A 20,445-nucleotide genomic window follows, 5' to 3' on the forward strand; every position below is an offset into this window, starting at 1 on the left:
GACTCCTTGCTTCTCGACCCTCGGACCCCTGACTTCGTGACTCCTTGCTTCTCGACCCTCGGACCCCTGACTTCGTGACTCCTTGCTTCTCGACCCTCGGACCCCTGACTTCGTGACACCTTGCTTCTCGACCTTCAGACCCCTGACTTCGTGAGTCCTTGCTTCTCGACCCTCGGACCCCTGACTTCGTGAGTCCTTGCTTCTCGACCCTCGGACCCCTGACTTCGTGAGTCCTTGCTTCTCGACCCTCGGACCCCTGACTTCGTGACTCCTTGCTTCTCGACCCTCGGACCCCTGCCTTCCTGCCAGGGCCAGATTTCGGTTTGATGTGGCCCTCAGCTCCTGAAGGCAATGGGGCCCTTTTCTATGTCCAGCTGTTGTTTGCCAACAACAAATTGTCGCCGTTTTTGTGTGTGTGTTGAATATATGCTATATGGTAATTTATTGACCGAAGAGGTATCTCAAGACATTTGCACATCACAAAAATATGTATTTTATCAAAGTCATTGTTGAACTGAAAAACAATTAAGAAGTATATTAATAGTGAAATAAAATTAAGAAGTATATTAACAGTGAAATGATTATTAAATTTTTGTTCCCTTTAAATTTTGGGGGTGGCTCCAAGAGAGTGAGGCCCTAAGCTATAGCTTGTTCAGCTTATACGTAAATCCGGCACTGGGTCTTGTGTTGGAGGGGGGCTTCTTATTCTTTGGGGGGGGTGTCTGCCCAACCCCCTTGGGGCCTGATCCTGCCGCCGCTGCCACCGCAAGCCTTCTCCATCTCTCCTCCCAGAGGATGCCTCAGGTGTGCCTCACCTGACGTTTCCCTGGGGAGGGACTCTTCCCCACCTGCCTCCGCGTTGCCATGGCGACCTGCCTCCCCGGGGAGGACCGTTCACCTTCCTTGGCACTGGGGCAGGCAGAGCGATTCGGCAGCTGGGCAGGATGAGCCTCTCTCCGCCGGAGCAGGACCTCCTCCTCCGGGGAAAGGGGGGCAGCCGGCCCTGCAACCTCGTGCGGGTCTTTGTGAGCTCAACGCCTTCAGGTGCCCCCCCCCCGATGTGCCGCAGAGGGTGGGGGGCAGGCAGGAAGAGGCCTGGGCCGGGCTTCCCGGGGCCTCATAAGATCAGAGATTGGAGGGAACCCAGCGGTCATCTACTCCAACCGCAAAATTGCCATGCCAGGATCTTGCCAAAACCATCTCAACATTTGGCACGATCATCAGAGAGATGGGAGTTTGAGCAGGGGGGTCAAATCGGAGCCAACCAAATTTTAATTTCCTTCCTTTCTTCTTTCTTTTCCTCTTTCTTCTTGCTTTTCCTTCCTTTTCCCTATTTATAATTTTGTGTTTTCCCGTATTATTGCAGTTCATAATTCACTGTAAGGTATGTGTTGGTAAAAGCAATGCACAATTCTTTTGTTTTGTTCCTTTAATATTTGCGGGATCGTATGTAATATGTATATTGCAAATAACAAAAATGAAACAAAAAAACCCAAATTGGAGGTGGCTTAGAGGGCAGCGCAGTGCAGTGGTTAGAGTGTCTGTCGGTCAGGGCCCGACAAAATGAGAGAGAGAGAGAGAGAGAGAGAGAGAGAGAGAGTACTTGTACTGTTGACGACTCTTAACGACTCTCCATGGTTTTAAGTTTGGTAATAAGTCGCAATTCAGCAGCTTCTCTTTCCAGTCTAGACCTGGTCTGAACAAAGACCTTGGATTCTTATCTCATTATACATGACAAAGCCATTTTTCACCTTCTCACCCCTTGCTTTTTCCTGTAAGACCTATTGCAGTCGTTAAGAGTCGTCAACAGGCTCATCACAGCTATCTGCCAATCACCCAATCCCACCACCCTTCTGAGTAATACCCCTCCCCACCTTCTCACTATATAGAAGGGTCTGGTGACTTCTGTTTTAGTGTAAGCTCATACCAAGAACTAACTTAGTTGGTCTTTAAGGTGCTACTGGAAGGAATTTTTTTTATTTTGTTTTAAGCAATACATATGATAAGAATGATGGCCAGGAGGGCAGCGGATCATTATCACCTTCATGTGAGATCTGTTTCCTGGCCCTAAGATTAGCATCCTAAGATTAATATACATCAAAGAAACTTGCCCACTATCTTTATGGCACAGGATGCCTGCCTGGCTAAGCAACTGGGCTGTGTACGTGACATGTGAGGAGAGAGAAATGGGCCGTAGAGGCAAGAGGGCATCAAAAGGGCATGGATGTAGAATCTTATGGGATTTAATCAGAAACTATCGTCAATATATGGGACGCAGGTGGCGCTGTGGGTTAAAGCCTCAGCGCCTAGGGCTTGCCGATCGAAAGGTCGGCGGTTCGAATCCCTGCGGCGGGGTGCGCTCCCGCTGCTCGGTCCCAGCGCCTGCCAACCTAGCAGTTCGAAAGCACCTCCGGGTGCAAGTAGATAAATAGGGACCGCTTACCAGCGGGAAGGTAAACGGCGTTTCCGTGTGCGGCTCTGGCTCGCCAGAGCAGCGATGTCACGCTGGCCACGTGACCCGGAAGTGTCTCCGGACAGCGCTGGCCCCTGGCCTCTTAAGTGAGATGGGCGCACAACCCCAGAGTCTGTCAAGACTGGCCCGTACGGGCAGGGGTACCTTTACCTTTACCTTTACCGTCAATATATCAAACCCAGTCAACACAATGTCTTCATCGTGGACACGATGGCTTGATGTATATTCTATAATTCCTCATGGTAATCCCATCTGACCCCTACAGGCTGCCTTTGAGTGAAATAAATAAATGGGGGGGGGGGGGCTCGCAAGCAGAAAGCTAGTAGCTCAAAAGCCCCCCTTCTCTGGTTCTTCGGTTACAGACATGGAGGCAGAAAGAGAGGCTCTGATGGAGTCGGCGTACCCCGAAGTCCAGGCCTTTTGCCAGAAACACGGTTTGATGTTCGAGGTAAGGACCCCTATCTCAGCTCAGGGCCAGCTGAACGCGCCTCTTTGAGCAGAAGGGGTATTTCGAACACAGGACCGGGGAAAAAGATATCCATCGTTCTGGCACACTTTTGAAACACATTGAGAATCCTGGGAACTTTCTTCCCCAAAAAGCCGGAAGAATTCTTGCTAGGTTTGCTGGGAGAAGATATTAAGAAGATGAATCAAAGATTATATCTGTATGCAAGAACAGTAGCTAGAGTTCAGGAGGAGACAAAGTACCAAAAAGAATGGAGTCAATTTTCGATTGATATAAGTGAGAACTGTAGAAATATGAAAACCTTGGCAGGATTGAAGTGAATCTTACGTCCTGTTGTAATATTTAATCAAAGAAACTGTGAATTATAGAATGGAATAGGCAAACTGGTGGAAGCGAAGGACCGAAGGCAACAGCTCTATGGAGCATAAAGTAGGATATATGTAATAAGATTTGATGTTCTCTTGGTGTGGGTGGGTGATCTTAAATCTCAATAAAAATTATTTTTTTAAAAAAGAGAATCATGGGAACTATAGTTCTCCCGCGAGGGGTCTTTCAAGACCCACCAAGCGTGATGGCGCAGGATTCCTTCCTCTGCCTCCAAACTTACTAATTCGCACCTGCACACCCCCCCCCCCGAATCTGGTCCAGGTCATTGATTTGAGATGGGGCGTCCGTGACGTCACAGGCGCTGGCCAAGAGCCCCTCTTTCGGGACGAGATTCGGCGCTGCCAGGAGCTCTCGGTGGGGCCCAGTTTCGTGGTGAGTGCCGGCGTCTCCTCCTTAAGGAGGGCTCCCCGGGGGTCGGGGGGCTGCTATGGGGCTGAGGAAGGGGGTTCTCGCAAGAATCTCTGCCCCCCTGCGGTCGGAGCCAGCGAAGGTTGTGAAGGCCGGTCGCTGGAGAGAGGGCTCTGGGTTCGAATCCTGATGGGGGGATTCCCATAACGGACATCTGGTCGGCCGCTGTGACTTAGATGACCCCCTCTATGGCAGCTGCAGGGCTCTTCTGAATTTCCTAGGATTCCTCCACGGAGCCTCCTTGGATAGGAGCAGTCTACCTTAAAAAAAGAGGGAGAGCAAGAATGGGAGGAGGAACCTGGACTTAGATGGGCTCCTCTTGGGCCTGATCCAGCTGCTGTTGCCACAGGGCTCTTCTGAGTTTCCTAGGGTTCCTCAATGGAGCCTCCCTGGACAGGAGCAGTCTACCTTAGAGAGGTAGAGAGCCAAAAATTGGTCGTTGCTCTTGCCTCCAGCTTGGGGGCTCGTGAGAGCAGGAGGCTGGGCTTAGACGGGACCCTCTTTGCCCCTCTCTGGCCCCCCCAGGCTCTCCTCGGGAGCCGCTATGGCCCCTGCCCGGCCCCCACGACCATCGGGGAGGAGGAATTCGAGGCCCTGGCATCCCAGTTGCAGCAGGAGGAGCCACAGGCATTGCAGATGCTGACCCGGCGGTACCTGAAAGATGAGAACGCCGCCCCTCCGGTGTACGCCCTCCAACGTCCCCTGCCCCACGGCGAGGAGCAGAGTTTGGTCCTGGCCCTGCGCACAGCAGCCCGGGAGGCGGAGAGGAAGGGGTTGATTGGCCAGTGTCAGCGACTGCGCTACCACAAATCAGGTGTGTGTCTGTGGCTGGCTCGTTTCTGCAAGGAATTTCCCGTCCTCTAATTTGATCCATTGTTTTATTATCATGATTACTAATATATTTAATAATAGTAATAATTATAGATTATATAAGCGGCTTTTTCCCCGGCCGTAACTCAGTTCTGGTAGAGAGAACAAGTGAGTTCTGGCACCTCTTTTTAATAATAATAATAAGAAGAATTTTGTAATTCCACCCATTCTTTAATTTTATTTTGAATTTCACAGTACACACACTCATAAAACTAAACATAGAACTACAAACGCACAACCAAAAGGAAAACACAAAAAAAGAAGAAATACAACTAAAACATAGCTACGTATGGAAACTTATGCAGAACAAATAATCAGCAGTATATATATATATATATATATATATATATATATATATCATATTTCACTTCTTCTCTTCTAATCGACTTCCTTCATCCTCAACACGGTTCTCTTTTCATTTTTAGCAAGCGGTCTCCTCCTTAATCCGTGATCGCCCCTTTTCCTTTCTGTTTTCAATTTAAGTGCCAGAATACATTTTGCAAGATTTCATTGAAAGAACTCCAAGTATTAATTTGAGGACCCTGCTTTTCAGGGTATATTCTCTTTATTTTCCCTGTTCTGTTTGGGCCGATGGGGCTTTTGTGATTCCAGGACCGTCCCGGGGAAACCGAGACACTTGTTGGGTATAATAATAATAATAACAAATAATAAAATTTTATTTATATCCTGCCCTCCCCAGCCGAACCCGGGCTCAGAGTGGCTAACAACAATAAAAGGAACCCACTTTACCAAAAATCAAAATCGATTAATTTAAATTCATTCTAAAATCAAAATAATGGCAACCGTTGGGCTAGAGTTCTGTGAGGATGCCTTCTGCCACTCCTCCTCACAGACTCGCCCTCTTTTTCCAGATACGCAGAGGGAAATCGAGGCACGCTTCTTCGGCTCGGGGCCGGAGGACGAAGGGGCCGCGGTGGTCTTCCTCCGAGAAACCGAGACCTCCCCGGATGAGGAGGGCGAGGAAGAGGGCGAGGAAGAGGACGAAAATGCCCGTCAGATGCTGGAGGAGCTGAAGGGCACCGCCGCCAGGGCCTGCCCCGGTTTGCTCAGGGTCCACCGGGTGCCCCGAGCTGCGGCCCCCGGCGCCCTTCGCCTGAAGCCACAACCCAAACACCTCAAGGAGCTGTGCGACCAGTTTGTGGCCGTTGCCAACTACCAAGTGCTCCGGGGCCTGCGGGCACGGGAAGGGCACCCCGGCAGTGGGCGGCTGCTGCAGGAACTCAGCCACCATGCCACCCTGGCCCGGGAGCGTTGCCACACCCCGTGCTGGCGACCAGAGCTGGTGGACTCCCTCTGCCAGCGCCTGAGGGACAGCCTGCCACGGTGCCACCCCCCCCTCGTGGTCCACGGGCCGCCCGGCTGCGGCAAGACCGTCTTGCTGTGCCACCTGCGAGGGGCGGCATGCCAGGCCCTGGGATCCAAGGCGGTGCTGGTTTTTCGGCTGCTGGGGGCATCGCAGGACAGCTGCAGGCGCGACGCCCTCCTTGCCAGCCTCTGCCAGCAGGTTTGCCTGGCGCTGGGGCTGTACCTGCCGGGCACCGGTGACCCTCTTCTGCGCTTCCACCATGCGCTCCTCTCAGCCTCCCGCCAGGCCTCTCAGCCTCTGGTCTTGATCCTCGATGCCACGGAGAGTCTGCGCACGGCCTGGCTGCCAGTGGTCTGCCCTCCCGGGGTACAGCTGGTCATCTCTGCCCGGGACGAGGGTGGCAGCGGTGGTGCTTTCGGCGGGGACCCCTTCGTGGTGGCCCCTCTCTCCGCCGACAAGGCTGGCAAGGCTCTGGCCGAGAGCTTGGCATCTTCAGGGCGTACCCTCCAGCCAGAACAGTGGGCGCTTTTCCGGCAAAGTTTCTCCGACGGCGGGCAGGCGCTGGCGCTGTCCCTTGCCCTCAATGAGGCTCGTCGGTGGGCATCGTACGCCCCGCTTTCGCCCCTGGCCGTCCCGCTCACGGCCGCAGACGCCGCGCACCGCCTCTGTGGGCGCATGGAGGAAGCGCATGGCTCTGTGTTGGTGGCGAACGCCCTTAGCTACCTCGCTTGCGCCCGGTGAGGACTTGCGTATGTGTGCTTAATTTTTTAGTGTAAATTTGATTAAGGTTGATAAGGGAACGTACACAACTTCATATCTTTCCTCTTTCTTAACCAAACCAAGACTTTTACATATCGTATTTTTTGCTCTATAAGACGCACCAGACCACAAGACGCACCTAGTTTTTGGAGGAGAAAAACAAGAAAAAAAATATTCTGAATCCCAGAAGCCAGAACAGCAAGAGGGATCGCTGTGCAGTGAAAGCAGCAATCCCTCTTGCTGTTCTGGCTTCTGGGATAGCTGCGCAGCCTGCATTCGCTCCATAAGATGCACACACATTTCCCCTTACTTTTTAGGAGGGGAAAAGTGCGTCTTATAGAGCAAAAAATACGGTGTATTAAAAAACAAACAGCAACCCTGGAAGGTAGGTGAAGCTGGTGTCGGGTAGTTCCTCTGCCTGATTTCCTACCTTCCAGGTCTTATATAGATTAAACAACAAACAACAGCCCTGGGAGGGAGGTGAAGCTGGTGTCGGGTAGTTCCTCTGCCTGATATCCTACCTTTTATTTTGTTTTTTTGCGCAGGAACGGCCTCTCCGAAGCAGAGATGAAGGATGTCCTGTCCCTGGACAACGAGATCCTTTCCGAGGTGTACCGGTCGCACCCTCCGCCGGGCAAAGGGGTCCTCCGCCTGCCGCCCTTGCTGTGGTCCCGCCTGCGCTGGGATTTGAACCCGGAGCTGGAGGAGAAGTGGTCTGACGGCTTTGTGCTGATGGGCTTCCTCCACAGGTCAGGGGCCACCCCTCTTCCTCCCCTCCTTTTTGGGGTTGCCAAGGGGTCCGGAAAGAGGGTCCTGCTTCTGCTTTGAACGCAGCAGAACACCTGCTTGACATGCAGAACGTTCCAGGTGACACGCTGGGCACCTCCAGGTATGCGGAAGTAGTTTAATGGCGAATTTTGGACACAGTGGAGAGGTAGAAGATTTTGGATTATCATGGAAGATGCGGGTGGAAATGATTGACAACAGCGACCCTCAAAGGGGAGGGGGAAGTCCAGGAGATTCTTGGGAATCTTGTTCTTATGTTGTAGGTTGCATGTGCGACTGTAAAATTTTGACCTGGAAAAATAATAATTATACTGTATTTTCCCGTGTATAACACGCCCCCGTATATAAGACGCCCGCTATTTTGGCAGATTCCAATTTGAGAAAATGGGGGGAGATTGGATCCGTCTATAAGATGACCCACAATTTTGAATTTTGAAATAAGAAAACCTAGTTTTATACCCGGAAAAGTACAGTATATATAAAAAGAAACTTAATTGGCAAGAGAGAGAGAACTGTTGTTAAGTGATAGCTGGACAGACAAATGGTCAAATTCCTCCGTCCTTCTTTAAACCAGTCCATGAAGACTAGCCCCTTCGTTTTACTTTTAGGGGGTTGGGGGGCAGAGCTCGGACGGTGCCGGCTTCGCCGCCCCCCGAATTGCATATTGAGGTGGGGCTCGGGACGCCCCCAGAGCCCGAAACCCCACTGCCCGTCGAAGCTTGCCCTGACCATTCCTCCTTCCTCTGCCCAGGGAGTTTTCGGCGGCGGTGGAGGAGCGCTACCTGTCTCAGCCGGAGGACCGCGTCCGGCGCCACCTGCTTCTGGCCGATTTCTTCCGGGGGACCTGGAGTTGGGGGGCGAAGAAGCCCATCATGCTCCCCTCCTCCGCCAAGCCTGTGAGCGTTGACAGGAAGGTGAAGCTCTGGGGACCCCGAAAACACCAGGAGGGCTGGCAGGGGGAGACACCAGGGCGTGGGACGCGGGGGGGGGGGCTTTCCCTTGCTGGCCAGAAGAGGGGGGGGGTTCATTTCATTTCATTCTTTTTTATTCTTTATTTTTTCATTTCATTATTTTTCATTCTTTATTTTTTCATTTCATTTCATTATTTATTTATTTTTCTTTTCATTTCATTCTTTTTTATTCTTTATTTTTTCATTTCATTATTTTTATTTCTTATTTTTCATTTCATTCTTTTTTATTCTTTATTTTTTCATTTCATTATTTTTATTCTTTATTTTTCATTTCATTTCATTCTTTTTTATTCTTTATTTTTTTGTTTCAATTCATTCTTTTTTATTCTTTATTTTTTCATTTCATTTTTTATTCTTTAAAAAAGCCCCGTCTTTGTTTCCTCTCATCCAGGTGACGCCGCAGCCATTGTGGTTCTCCAGCCGGCTTCCCAACCAGAGGAAGCTGAGCGAACAGCCGTTCCACTTGCTCCACGGGGGGCGGATGGAGGAGCTGCGCCGAGACGTACTGGGTGAGCGGGAAGAGCTCCTGCGCCTTTGTTGCCCCTCTTTTCCATGGGAGAAAAGTTGGAGGGGATGGAATAGGACGTCCCAATTTTCAGGGGAGAAACGTTGGAGGGGATGGAATAGGACGTCCCTATTTTCAGGGCAGAAACGTTGGAGGGGATGGAATAGGACGTCCCTATTTTCAGGGGCGAAATGTTGGAGGGGATGGAACAGGACGTCCCTATTTTCAGGGGAGAAACGTTGGAGGGGATGGAATAGGACGTCCCTATTTTCAGGGGAGAAACGTTGGAGGGGATGGAATAGGACATTCCTATTTTCAGTGGAGAAACGTTGGAGGGGATGGAATAGGACGTCCCTCTTTTCAGGGGAGAAACGTTGGAGGGGATGGAATAGGACGTCCCTATTTTCAGGGGAGAAACGTTGATGGAACAGGACATCCCTATTTTCAGGGCAGAAACGTTGGAGGGGATGGAACAGGACGTCCCTATTTTCAGGGGAGAAACGTTGGAGGGGATGGAATAGGACGTTCCTATTTTCAGGGGAGAAACGTTGGAGGGGATGGAATAGGACGTCCCTATTTTCAGGGGAGAAACGTTGGAGGGGATGGAATAGGATGTCCCTATTTTCAGGGGAGAAATGTTGGAGGGGATGGAATAGGACGTCCCTATTTTCAGGGGAGAAAAGTTGGAGGGGATGGAATAGGATGTCCCTATTTTCAGGGGAGAAATGTTGGAGGGGATGGAATAGGACGTCCCTATTTTCAGGGGAGAAATGTTGGAGGGGATGGAATAGGACGTCCCTCTTTTCAGGGGAGAAACGTTGGAGGGGATGGAATGGGATGTCCCTATTTTCAGGGGAGAAATGTTGGAGGGGATGGAATAGGACGTCCCTCTTTTCAGGGGAGAAACGTTGGAGGGGATGGAATGGGATGTCCCTATTTTCAGGGGAGAAACGTTGGAGGAAACGTGCTTTCCCTCTCCCTCCGACAGGGAACATGGCCTGGATTTCCTGCAGGATTGCTTCCTCTGGCGTGCGGATCCTGGCCGCAGACTTTGCCCTGTGCCTGACTCACGTCTTCTGCCCGGAGCTGCGTTTGGTACGGGATTGCCTCCTCCTGCTCCTGGATCCCAGTGTGGACGGTGCTGAGGGCCGTTTAGGTGGGTCTGTTGCTCTTAAACAATCTCCACTTTCCTGACCTTCGAAGTCAAATCCCTTCCTTTTGGCTACGCCTACTCTGTAGGGTTGTTGTTGCGCAGATAAAACGGGGAGGGCGAGAACCAGGGAGCCTGAGTTGAGCTGCTCGGAAGAAGAGGCGTTTTGGGTGCAAATGCAATAACGAAATAAACACCATGTGTGTTGTTGCAGGAATTTATGTATAGGTTTGGGGGGGGGGTGTTGCCCTTCCAGCAGATATCATGCACATGCAGCCCACTACCAGAATCAGCACCATCCCTTTTGTGACTTCTGTGATTTGTCCCCACAAAACACTTCATCACAGTTTCTTCCTATCTATTCCAAGGGCCTTTGCTGCATGATACCAAAAGTAAGAATTCACTGATCAATGTATCCATGTACTGGCTCACTAGAAAACTTCAGAAATTCGTATAGACCTGTGAGCTCAGCTCCTCAGCAGCCCCTCTGCCTGAGTGATAATTCCTGGCATCCTGACACCTGAGTGCCAGACAGGTAGCCATTCCAGAAATAACAAACCCAGATGAAGACAAAAGGGTGTGATGAACTTGGCTGGGAAACAGGGAGATGTAAATATCTTTTTTGTTCCACTTGATGGGTGTTTGGTGGAGGGCAAGGGGAACCATGGGGCAGGGTCCAGGATGCTCAGATTGCGGCCACCAGACCTCCCCTTTCATGATGCATTAGTGATGTAGTTTGGGGGGTGTAAGATGGGGATTAGCAGCCAATAAAAGTTTGGGTTCTCTTTTGTTTGGGGCTTCCATCCTGTTCCACCTGGTGGCAGGTGGGAGTCCAGTCGCGACAGTCTTCAATCAAGCCCAAGCCCACTGGCTGCTGTTTTGCTCTGGGATTCCTGGCTGGGGTCCTTGTTTCTTCGTCCAAGGGAGCCCTCAGATTTCTCCATTAACAAGGTCCAAATGCAATAACGAAAAAAACGCTGTGTGTGTGACCCTCCCCTGTCTCCTCACCCTTCCAGAACCAAACGTGGTCTACACAGAGATGCTGGCACGGTTGGAGTCGCTGGTGCCCTCGTACCCGGGCGGCCTGATTGCGGGTCTTTGCCAGCAGTGCAAGAGCTGGCTTGGATCACGGCCCAATCCATCCCTTGTCCCTCTCGCCGGCTTCCTTGACCCACCGGACGGGCCTCTGCGGAAGACGCTGCTAGGATTCCCCAAAGGTGGGTGTCAGGATTCGCATGGGTGACCCCCACAATATCAGGAGAGCCCTGGCAGGCAGCGGCGGCTGGGTCATCCAAAGCCACAGCTCCACAAACTTTGAATCTGTTTTGGGACTACAGCTCCCACCCTCCCTAGCTAGTTTGGGAAGACATGGTCTAAGCCCAGCTTCCTGCTCTCCTCCATGAATTTCACTGCCCACCCCTACCTCCTGTGGCAGAGAGTTCCTCAGGTTAACCCCCCAAGTCCTTCCTTTTCTCCGCCAGCCCAGACCGCTGGACCCACAGCCTGGTGGGCTAGGTGACCCACGCCAGAGCTGCCCCTCTGACCTGCCCCCACAATTTGCAGGCACCTCCATTCTGGAAGCCAGCCCTGACCACAGGATGCTGTTGGCTGGCTCATCGGACGGCTCCATCATCGTGTGGGACACAGAAGATTTCTCGGTGCACCACGTCCTCCTCGGCCACTCGGGTGAGAATCAGAAGGGAAGGGTGTTTTTGCCAGGCCGTCTCTTGCTTGTAGAGGGCGGGCAGTGCCAGGCAGCTGCGATTAACGGTGAATTTTAACTGGGGCGCACTGAGGTCCATCTCCGAGAGCCTTCTGGCGGTTCCCTCCCTGCAAGAAGCAAAATTACAGGAAACCAAGCAGAGGGCCTTCTCGGTGGTGGCACCCTCTCCCATCAGATGTCAAGGAAATAAACAACTCTCTGACTTTATTATTATTGTTATTAATAATAATTATAGATCTCCCCCCGATTCCTTGCAGCCGAAGTGAGGTGCCTGAGGGTCTTCGCCAAGGGTACCCGCGCTGTTTCGGTCTCCCAGGATCGAACCCTGCGACTCTGGAGCCTGGAGTCCGGCAGGGAGGTAGCCATTGTGCCCGCCGTCCCTGCGGGAGATCAGGAATGGTGCCAACTCAGTGTGGACGACAAACACCAAATGGTGTATTGGGTGTCTGGCTCAGAGGTGTGTAGACTGGCATTATAACGGGACAGTTAATCCTGAACTGTCCCTAGAAAACAGGGGCACTTGGAGAGTCCGGATTGTTAACGGAAAAATCCGAGGGCTCCCTTGGACAAAAACAAAGACACCAACCAGGATAACTTGGAGCAAAACAGCAGACTGTAGGCTTGGCCTTTATTGATCTGTTGCAATAGAGTGCTCCCCTCACCTGCAGGAGAGAGGAGGGACCCAGAAAAATGGTGTGCAAGGGCTTATAAAAACTTTTGAAATTGCCACCCTGTAGATCAAGACCACCCCCAGAAACATCATACATACATCACAGAAAGGAGGGGTTGAGGGAGTTGTGGTGGCAACCTGAGTGTCCTGTCACCTGGCTGGTTCCCCCTTTCCCCCTCCCCATGAGTACTTTCCAGGTGACAAAGGGGAGCTTGCAGTTTCCTGCCCCCAGAGGGAAGAGCTGATCATTGTCCTTTGTTCCAGTCCATGCTGAATCCACTCCCATATGCAAGTTCTTTGTGATCTTGATGGTCTTCTGTCTAGGACCATCAGGGTTGGCATAGCAACTGGGCAGGGCTCCTGTGGATGTGCTGGTATGCTCAAGGGATTATGGCTGCCCTGTATCGAACCTTCCCCATTTTGTAGTCCTTCCTTCATGGAGTAAAATAAAAGTGGAATAGTGCAAATCCGATGTATGGTTGATTTTCTATGCATTTATAACAGAAGTGTAGCCTATGTAGTGTGTGAGTGTGTGTGAAGTTTGTACAAACTGAATGATTGGGGGGGGGGTGTTTCCTGCGACAGTTTATTCTGCAATTCCACTGTGTTGCACAATGGGAAATGCCCTGTGTTTTGCCCACCAAGAGAGTCTCAGCAGACCCTCCCTCTTTCCCGCAGGTGGAGGCCTGGCACCTGGGCGCAGCGGCCCCCGCTTTCCGGATCCTGGCCGAGCCCCCGGGCGGCTGGTTGTGCGCTGCCATCTTCGTGCCGCGGCTGGTGGTGGCGACGGTGTCGGGGGGCTGCGTCCGCCTGTGGGACAGTCTCAGCGGGCAACTCCTCTCCAGGCAGCAGCTGGGGGGGCTGCAAGAGGATGCAGCCCCCACCTGCGGCGCTTTGCTCCGGAAAATGGGCAGGATGGTGTCTGGGTTCAGCGGGGGCTCCCTCCTGATGGTGCCCACTCTGGGGCAGGGGTTGTGGGCAGAGGGACCGGGGCAACGCAGCCAGATTTTGGGAGCAAATAATAAAACCACAAATAATAAAATTCTGATTACAGTGGCACCTTGGTTCTTGAACCCAGAATTTCCCTATTTCCCGCCCCAGTGGCGCTGAGCTCAGAAAGGAGGGTGCGCAGGGAATCTCAATTGATTTAAAAAGGGATTCCAATTCATATATAGTGGCATCTTGGTTTCTCAAACTTATGAACATTTGTTTATCTTTTGATAACAATAAAAGCAGACAGATTTGTTTTAATCTGGTATATAGGGATACATCAATGTAAATATTGATGAGTGTCCATAAAAATAGCTGCATTTCTTTTAATCTGGTATGTACCGATCCTCATTAATGTGGAAAACCACAGTGGTACCTTGGTTCTCAAACTTAATCCGTTCCGGAAATTCCGTTCCAAAACCAAAGTGTTCCAAAACCAAGACAGTGCTTTCCCATATAAAGGAATGCATATTCCCTTCTATCTCTTTTTCAGGGCAATTGGCCCATCCTGATCAAGGGTACAGTGGTGTCCCGCAAGACGAACGCCTCGCAAGACGAAAAACTCGCTAGACGAAAGAGTTTTCCGTTTTTTGAGGTGCTTCGCAAGACGAATTTCCCTATGGGCTTGCTTCGCAAGACGAAAAATCGGGCGAGTTCTTGCGAGTTTGTTTCCTTTTTCTTAAAGCCGCTAAGCCGCTAATAGCCGTGCTTCGCAAGACGAAAAAACCGCAAGACGAAGAGACTCATGGAACAGATTAATTTTGTCTTGCGAGGCACCACTGTATTTGTCTGCACTGGCTGGCAGCAGCGGCCAGTGAATGCATGTTAGGGGGCTAGAGGGACTCCAAGCCTGCCGCTCTGAGGCTGTTTTCCTCCTGCTTGGTCTTGATTGAAGACTGTCGTGACAGGACTCCCACCTGCCCCCAGGTGGAACAAGATGGAAGCCCCGAACAAAAGAGAACCCAAACTTTTATTAGCTGCTGATCCCCATGTTACACCCTCCAAACTACATCACTCATACATCATGAAAGGGGAGGTCTGGTCGCAGGAATCTGAGCATCCTGGACCCTGCCCCATGGTTCCCCTTGCCCTCCACCAAAACACCCATCAAGTGGAACAAAAGAGATATTCACATTTCCCTGTTTCCCTGCCAAGTGAATCACACCCTTTTGTCTTCATCTGGGTTTGTTATTTCTGGCATGGCTACCTGTCTGGCCCTCAGGTATCAGGATGCCAGGGATTATCCCTCAGGCAGAGGGGCTGCTGAGGAGCTGAGCTCACCTGTCTATAGGAATTTCTGAAGTTTTCTAGTGAGCCAGTACATGGATACGTTTATCAGTGAACTCTTACATTTGGTATCGTGCAGCAAAGGCCCTTTGAATAGATAGGAAGAAACTGCAATGAAGTGTTCTGTGGGGACAAGTCACAAAAGTGCTGGGGCTGATTTTGGTCGTGGGCTGCATGTGCATGAGATCTGCTGGAGGGGCAACACCCCCAACCTCTACATAAATTCCTGCAACACTCCCCACAGGTCTCCTCAGAGGGAAATAGCCTCCTGAAGAAGCTCCCAGAGGAGATCTGCTTCGTGGCGCTCTCGGAAGACGAGTCTCTTCTCGCCGCAGGTTTGTCTCCTTGAGATCCTGCCTCCTCAGGCAGCGGGCTGTTTTTCGGGATATAGGAGCAGGACCCCGACGTTTGGCGCACCTTCAAATTCACGCCACGCTTCCCAGTCCTTGCTTTCCCCACGAAGAAACGGACTGCAAGATTCACCCTTTTCCGAATCTTGCGTTGAGGTGCCCCCCTCGCGTGCAAAGGCACGGACTGAGGTGGAGTGTGCGTAAAAATGCAGATAACACGCCAAAAGGCATTCTGCAGGGAGGGGGAACGACCTTGAAAAAATGAGGCAAAATGAAAGACGAATGAGGGGAAATTCGTGTTAAAGTAGTGACGAATTTTCACAGCGACTCTCCATGAAAAAGTGCAAATTTTATTTGATGGACATGATGTTTAATAATTTTTTTGTTCTTTTTTTTCATTTCTTTTTTACTTTTTTTTGTCTCTTCAAATTTTTTCTTGATTTTACGTTGTGATGTTCTTTTCTTTTTGTATTTAACTTTGTTATACTTACCTTCGTTGTATGTTTGTATTTTAAACCAATAAAGATTTATTTTAAAAAGGGAGGGGAAAAGGAAAAAGTGGAAATTAATGTGGAAATAACTGAGTGCTGGGACCTTATTCTTGTTGGTCGCTCACAGAGCAAGAGCAGAGACTGGGTAATGTTACGAACCACCTGCCTGCGAGGAGCCTTTGGCACGTGCTCAGAAGCACTCTTGTCCCTTCTGGCCAGACCCTGCTTCCCAAGGAAGGCCAAACCCTCATTCAAACCAAGCTCTGGCTTGCCTTCCAGGCTTTGGGCGCCGCGTGCGAATCTTCTGGCCCGACCCGACAGGCTTCCACCAAGTCCTGAACTCCGATTTGCTGCACAATGAGGAAGTCTGTGCAGCTGCCATCACTGCCGACAACACCACCGTGTTCACGAGCTCTCGGAGCGAGTGCATCTGGGTAAGGCCCCCCTTCTCTGGGGGTTTTTAAGCAGAGGTTGGGTGGCCATATGTCAGGAATGCTTTAGCCAAGACATCTGCATTGCATGCAGGGGGTTGGACTGGATGACCACTGGGGGGCCCCTTTCCAACTCTACGATTCTATGATTTTAAGAGGCAGAAGGACCAGCCTTCTAGCCCAGGGCGGTGGCAATGTGGCAATCGCCAACCCACAAAGTAAGCCCTACGAAATCCAAGTTCCAAAACATTTGGAAACCGAGGTGCAAAGGGCGGTCTGCAAATTTAATAGAGAAATTGAGAAAAATAACATATACATTCAGTGGAAGGCGTTTGACTTCCGAGGCACAATCAATAATGGAAGCGTTTACTTCCGGGTTTACGGCGTTCGAAAACTGAAACGTTTGTCAACGGAGATGGTCGAAAACCGAGGTAGCACTGTATCATATGATAAAACATACCCTCTTTCCTTTTACATTTCCAGCACACATTTGAACGGCTTCTATACAGTGGTACCTCGGGTTACAGATGCTTCAGGTTACAGACTCCGCTATCCCAGAAATAGTAGCTCGGGTTAAGAACTTTGCTTCAGGATGAGAACAGAAATCGCGTGGCGGTGGCAGCAGTGGGAGGCCCCATTAGCTAAAGTGGTACCTCAGGTTAAGAACAGTTTCAGGTTAAGAACAGACCTCTAGAACGAATTAAGTACTTAACCCGAGGTACCACTGTACAACTTCGCAATTTTACTAGGTGTCTAATACTAGCAGCACATCATTTTCATATAATTTTCTTTCAACGAACAGCAGGTTGTAAACTTCAAGACCTCTCCGTAACTTTTCCCATGATGAAAACTGTATACTGTAGCCAAAATCTCCTGCCCAGTGTATCATTACTGATTTAATTTCTTCATCTTTAGTAAACCAGTGTAGGGATCAGATGGGATTACCATGAGGAATTATAATATACATCAGGCCATTGTGTCCACGATGAACGCATTGTGTTGACTGGGTTTGATACACTGACGATAATTTCTGATTAAATCCCATAAGATTCTACATTCATGCCCTTTTGCCTCTACTGCCCATTCCCCTCTTCTTCACGAGTCACGTACACACTTCGACAGGCAGGCGTCCTGGGTCATCTAAAGACTATGGGCAGTTTCTTTGCTGTAGCTTTTCTAATTGTTAATCTTAGGATGTTAATCTTAGGGCCAGGAAACAGGTTTCACATTAAGGTGATAATGGTCACTGTCCTCCTGGCCATCATGTGTACTGATTGTTGCTGTATTCCTCCTTTGTAGTTTTCATTCATTTACTCCAGAGTATGTATGCCTAACTAGTGTTTATAGTTTAACTTTGTCCCCACTTGAGGTTTGTTTGAATGCTCAGAGGAAATCTGATTGGTTCTTATGAGCACTGTGTAAAGGATTCTTTTGCTAATAAAATGGCCTGGTGAGGGGTGTGGTGGATGCACTTTCTCCGAGAACCTTGCTGGTCAAAGCCTCGTGTCTTATTTTAATCAGGGTCCGATCCTTTCCTTTGGCCTCAGAACGCAACAAACCAGAGACTCTTAATCTCAGGAGAATTTACTTCCGGGTTTCCGGGAGCCGAAAGGTTCCAAAACGGAGCCGTTTGAGAACCGAGATTTGACTGTAGCGCTCTTCTCCCCAGGTGTGGCGTCTGGGCCAGGAGGGCTGGCTGAGGGATGTCTGGGGGGACCAAGGACCACCCGCCACCCACCTGACCCTCTGCGGCTCCCTGCTGGTGTCCGCCTCTCCCCACGCACCTTACCTCCGGGTCTGGGACCCCGGCGACGACCCCGGGTGCAAACCCTTGCCGCCTTGCATGGCTGGCGCAAAGTGTGTGGGGCTCTCCGGCGGCGGAAAATACATCTGCTTCCCCCGGTCCCTCGAGAGCTGCGAGCTGGTCCTTTGGGACGTGGAAGAAGGTGACTTTATTTATTTATTTCGTATATGATTTTTATCAATGTCTTTTTTGACACGGTATTTCCAGCATTCTGGTATACTGTATGCTGAAATGGCAGAATTGACTTTGAAATTAAGGGAAAGAGATGACGATGAATGTAAAGAAGAATGGAAGGACTTTATTGTATATACACAGAAGCGAGGTACACAGAGGGACGCGGGTTAAACCACAGAGCCTAGGACTTGCCGATCAGAAGGTTGGCGGTTCGAATCCCTGCGACGGGGTGAGCTCCCGTTGCTCGGTCCCTGCTCCTGCCAACCTAGCAGTTCAAAAGCACGTCAAAGTGCAAGGAGATAAATAGGTATCGCTCCGGCGGGAAGGTAAATGGCGTTTCCGTGCGCTGCTCTGGTTCGCCAGAAGCGGCTTAGTCCTGCTGGCCACATGACCCAGAAGCTGTACGCCGGCTCCCTCGGCCAATAAAGCGAGATGAGCGCCGCAACCCCAGAGTCGGTCTCGACTGGACCTAATGGTCAGGGGTCCCTTTACCTTTTAAGCTACACAGGTTAATACATTAGCAGGATTTTGAAAAATACTTGTAAAGACATTATGACTGGGCAAGAAGTAAGCTTAATTTAAAATGGACATGCGGTATGATGATAAACAATGGAACCAAGAAAGGGAATGGGGGGGGGGGAGTCAACTCTGTTTTTTCTGTGTTTGAACATGTATTGATGTTTTTATTTTTCGTTGTTTTTGGAAAAATTATAAAATACAGTGGACACTCGGTTTGCGAATATGATCTGTGCGGGATGCACGTTCGCAACCCACAGGAGCACTTCTGCACACACATGGGTTGCGATTCGGTGCTTCTATGCATGTGCAAAGCGCAATTTAGCGCTTTTGCGTATGCACGACCACCGAAACCCGGAAGTAACCCATTCCAGACACAGGTGGCGCTGTGGGTTAAACCACTGAGCCTAGGACTTGCTGATCAGAAGGTCGGCGGTTCAAATCCCCACGACGGGGTGAGCTCCCATTGCTCGGTCCCTGCTCCTGTCAACCTAGCAGTTCGAAAGCACGTCAAAGTGCAAGTAGATAAATAGGTACCGCTCCGGTGGGAAGGTAAACGGCGTTTCCGTGCGCTGCTCTGGTTCTCCAGAAGCGGCTTAGTCCTGCTGGCCAAATGACCCGGAAGCTGTACGCCGGCTCCCTTGGCCAATAAAGCGAGATGAGCGCCGCAACCCCAGAGTCGGCCACGACTGGACCTAATGGTCAGGGGTCCCTTTACCTATACCTTTAACCTGAAAGAAATGCAACCTGAAAAGTCTGTAACCCGAGGCATGACTGTAAAATATTTTTTAAATTAAAAAGCCCACCTGTGCCCCCGCAGGAGAGGAGCGCGAGACGCTGGACACCTCGGCCGCCGTGCGGTGCCTGGAAGTGGCCCCCCAGAGAAACCTGGCCTTTGTGGGTCTGGCGTCCGGGACGGTGCTGGTCTTCCCCTTGGACTTGCCGCAGGACGTCGGGTGCATCCCTCCGGCAGAGAACCGGAAGCCCGTCTGCGCCCTGGCCCTGGCCCAGAGCGAGGAGCAAGTGGCCGTGGCTTACGAGGATCTGGTGCAGGTCTTGGACGTGGGTCGGGGGGATCCGGGGCCCCTAATCGACCAGCCGGCCTTCTCCTTCTACACCCAGATCCCAGGCGCCGACATCTCCTGCGTGGCCCTGCTGGGCGGCTACCGGGTGCTCTACGGCATGACCACCGGGCAGCTGTTCCTCTACCACTGCCTCCGGGGCCAGGTGTTCGCCCTGGAAGCCCATGGAAGCAGCAGCGTCACCTGCTTGCAGACCAGCCATGGGGAGGCCTGGGCGCTCAGTGGGGCGGCCGACTCTCTGCAGTGCCTCTGGGATGTGGACCGGTGCCGCTGGGAGCATCAGATGTCTTTCCAAAAGGTGTGTCTCCCCTCCGGATCCCACCCTGCGCCGTCCCAAGAATGTTGTTGTTGTTTAGTCATTTAGTCGTGTCTGCCTCTTCGTGACCCCCTGGACCAGAGCACACCAGGCGCTCCTGTCTTCCACTGCCTCCCGCAGTTTGGTCAAACTCATGCTGGTAGCTTCGAGAACACTGTCCCACCATCTCGTCCTCTGTCGTCCCCTTCTCCTTGCGCCCTCCATCTTTCCCAACATCAGGGTCTTTTCCAGGGAGTCTTCTCTTCTCCTGAGGTGGCCAAAGTCTTGGAGCCTCAGCTTCAGGATCTGTCCTTCCAGTGAGCACTCAGGGCTGATTTCCTTCAGAATGGAGAGGTTTGATCTTCTTGCAGTCCATGGGACTCTCAAGAGTCTCCTCCAGCACCAGAATTCAAAAGCATCCATTCTTTGGCGATCAGCCTTCTTGATGGTCCAGCTCTCCCTTCCCAAGAATGGCCATCGCCTAATCAGGGGTCAGCAACCTTTTTCAGCAGCGGGCCGCTCTGCTGTCC

At 51.1% G+C, this 20,445-nt stretch overlaps 1 protein-coding gene across 1 annotated transcript in view; it reads left to right on the forward strand.

Moving 5' to 3' along the window:
* NWD1 (NACHT and WD repeat domain containing 1) overlaps positions 1-20,445 on the forward strand; it is a 134,762-nt gene that overhangs the window by 111,934 nt on the left and 2,383 nt on the right. Inside the window, exons 2-18 of the mRNA XM_079960418.1 lie at positions 694-1,044; positions 2,836-2,921; positions 3,588-3,698; positions 4,260-4,548; positions 5,477-6,668; positions 7,236-7,439; positions 8,228-8,390; positions 8,839-8,956; positions 9,941-10,108; positions 11,119-11,319; positions 11,666-11,788; positions 12,083-12,282; positions 13,174-13,446; positions 15,017-15,107; positions 15,893-16,047; positions 17,714-17,990; positions 19,359-19,918. Of these exons, the coding sequence (XP_079816544.1) occupies positions 945-1,044; positions 2,836-2,921; positions 3,588-3,698; positions 4,260-4,548; positions 5,477-6,668; positions 7,236-7,439; positions 8,228-8,390; positions 8,839-8,956; positions 9,941-10,108; positions 11,119-11,319; positions 11,666-11,788; positions 12,083-12,282; positions 13,174-13,446; positions 15,017-15,107; positions 15,893-16,047; positions 17,714-17,990; positions 19,359-19,918 (4,311 nt within the window). The 5' untranslated portion in view covers positions 694-944. The remainder of the gene's footprint in view (positions 1-693; positions 1,045-2,835; positions 2,922-3,587; positions 3,699-4,259; positions 4,549-5,476; positions 6,669-7,235; positions 7,440-8,227; positions 8,391-8,838; positions 8,957-9,940; positions 10,109-11,118; positions 11,320-11,665; positions 11,789-12,082; positions 12,283-13,173; positions 13,447-15,016; positions 15,108-15,892; positions 16,048-17,713; positions 17,991-19,358; positions 19,919-20,445) is intronic.

Source organism: Podarcis cretensis (assembly GCF_951804945.1).
Source record: "Podarcis cretensis genome assembly, chromosome: 18".
Classification (NCBI taxonomy): domain Eukaryota; kingdom Metazoa; phylum Chordata; class Lepidosauria; order Squamata; family Lacertidae; genus Podarcis; species Podarcis cretensis.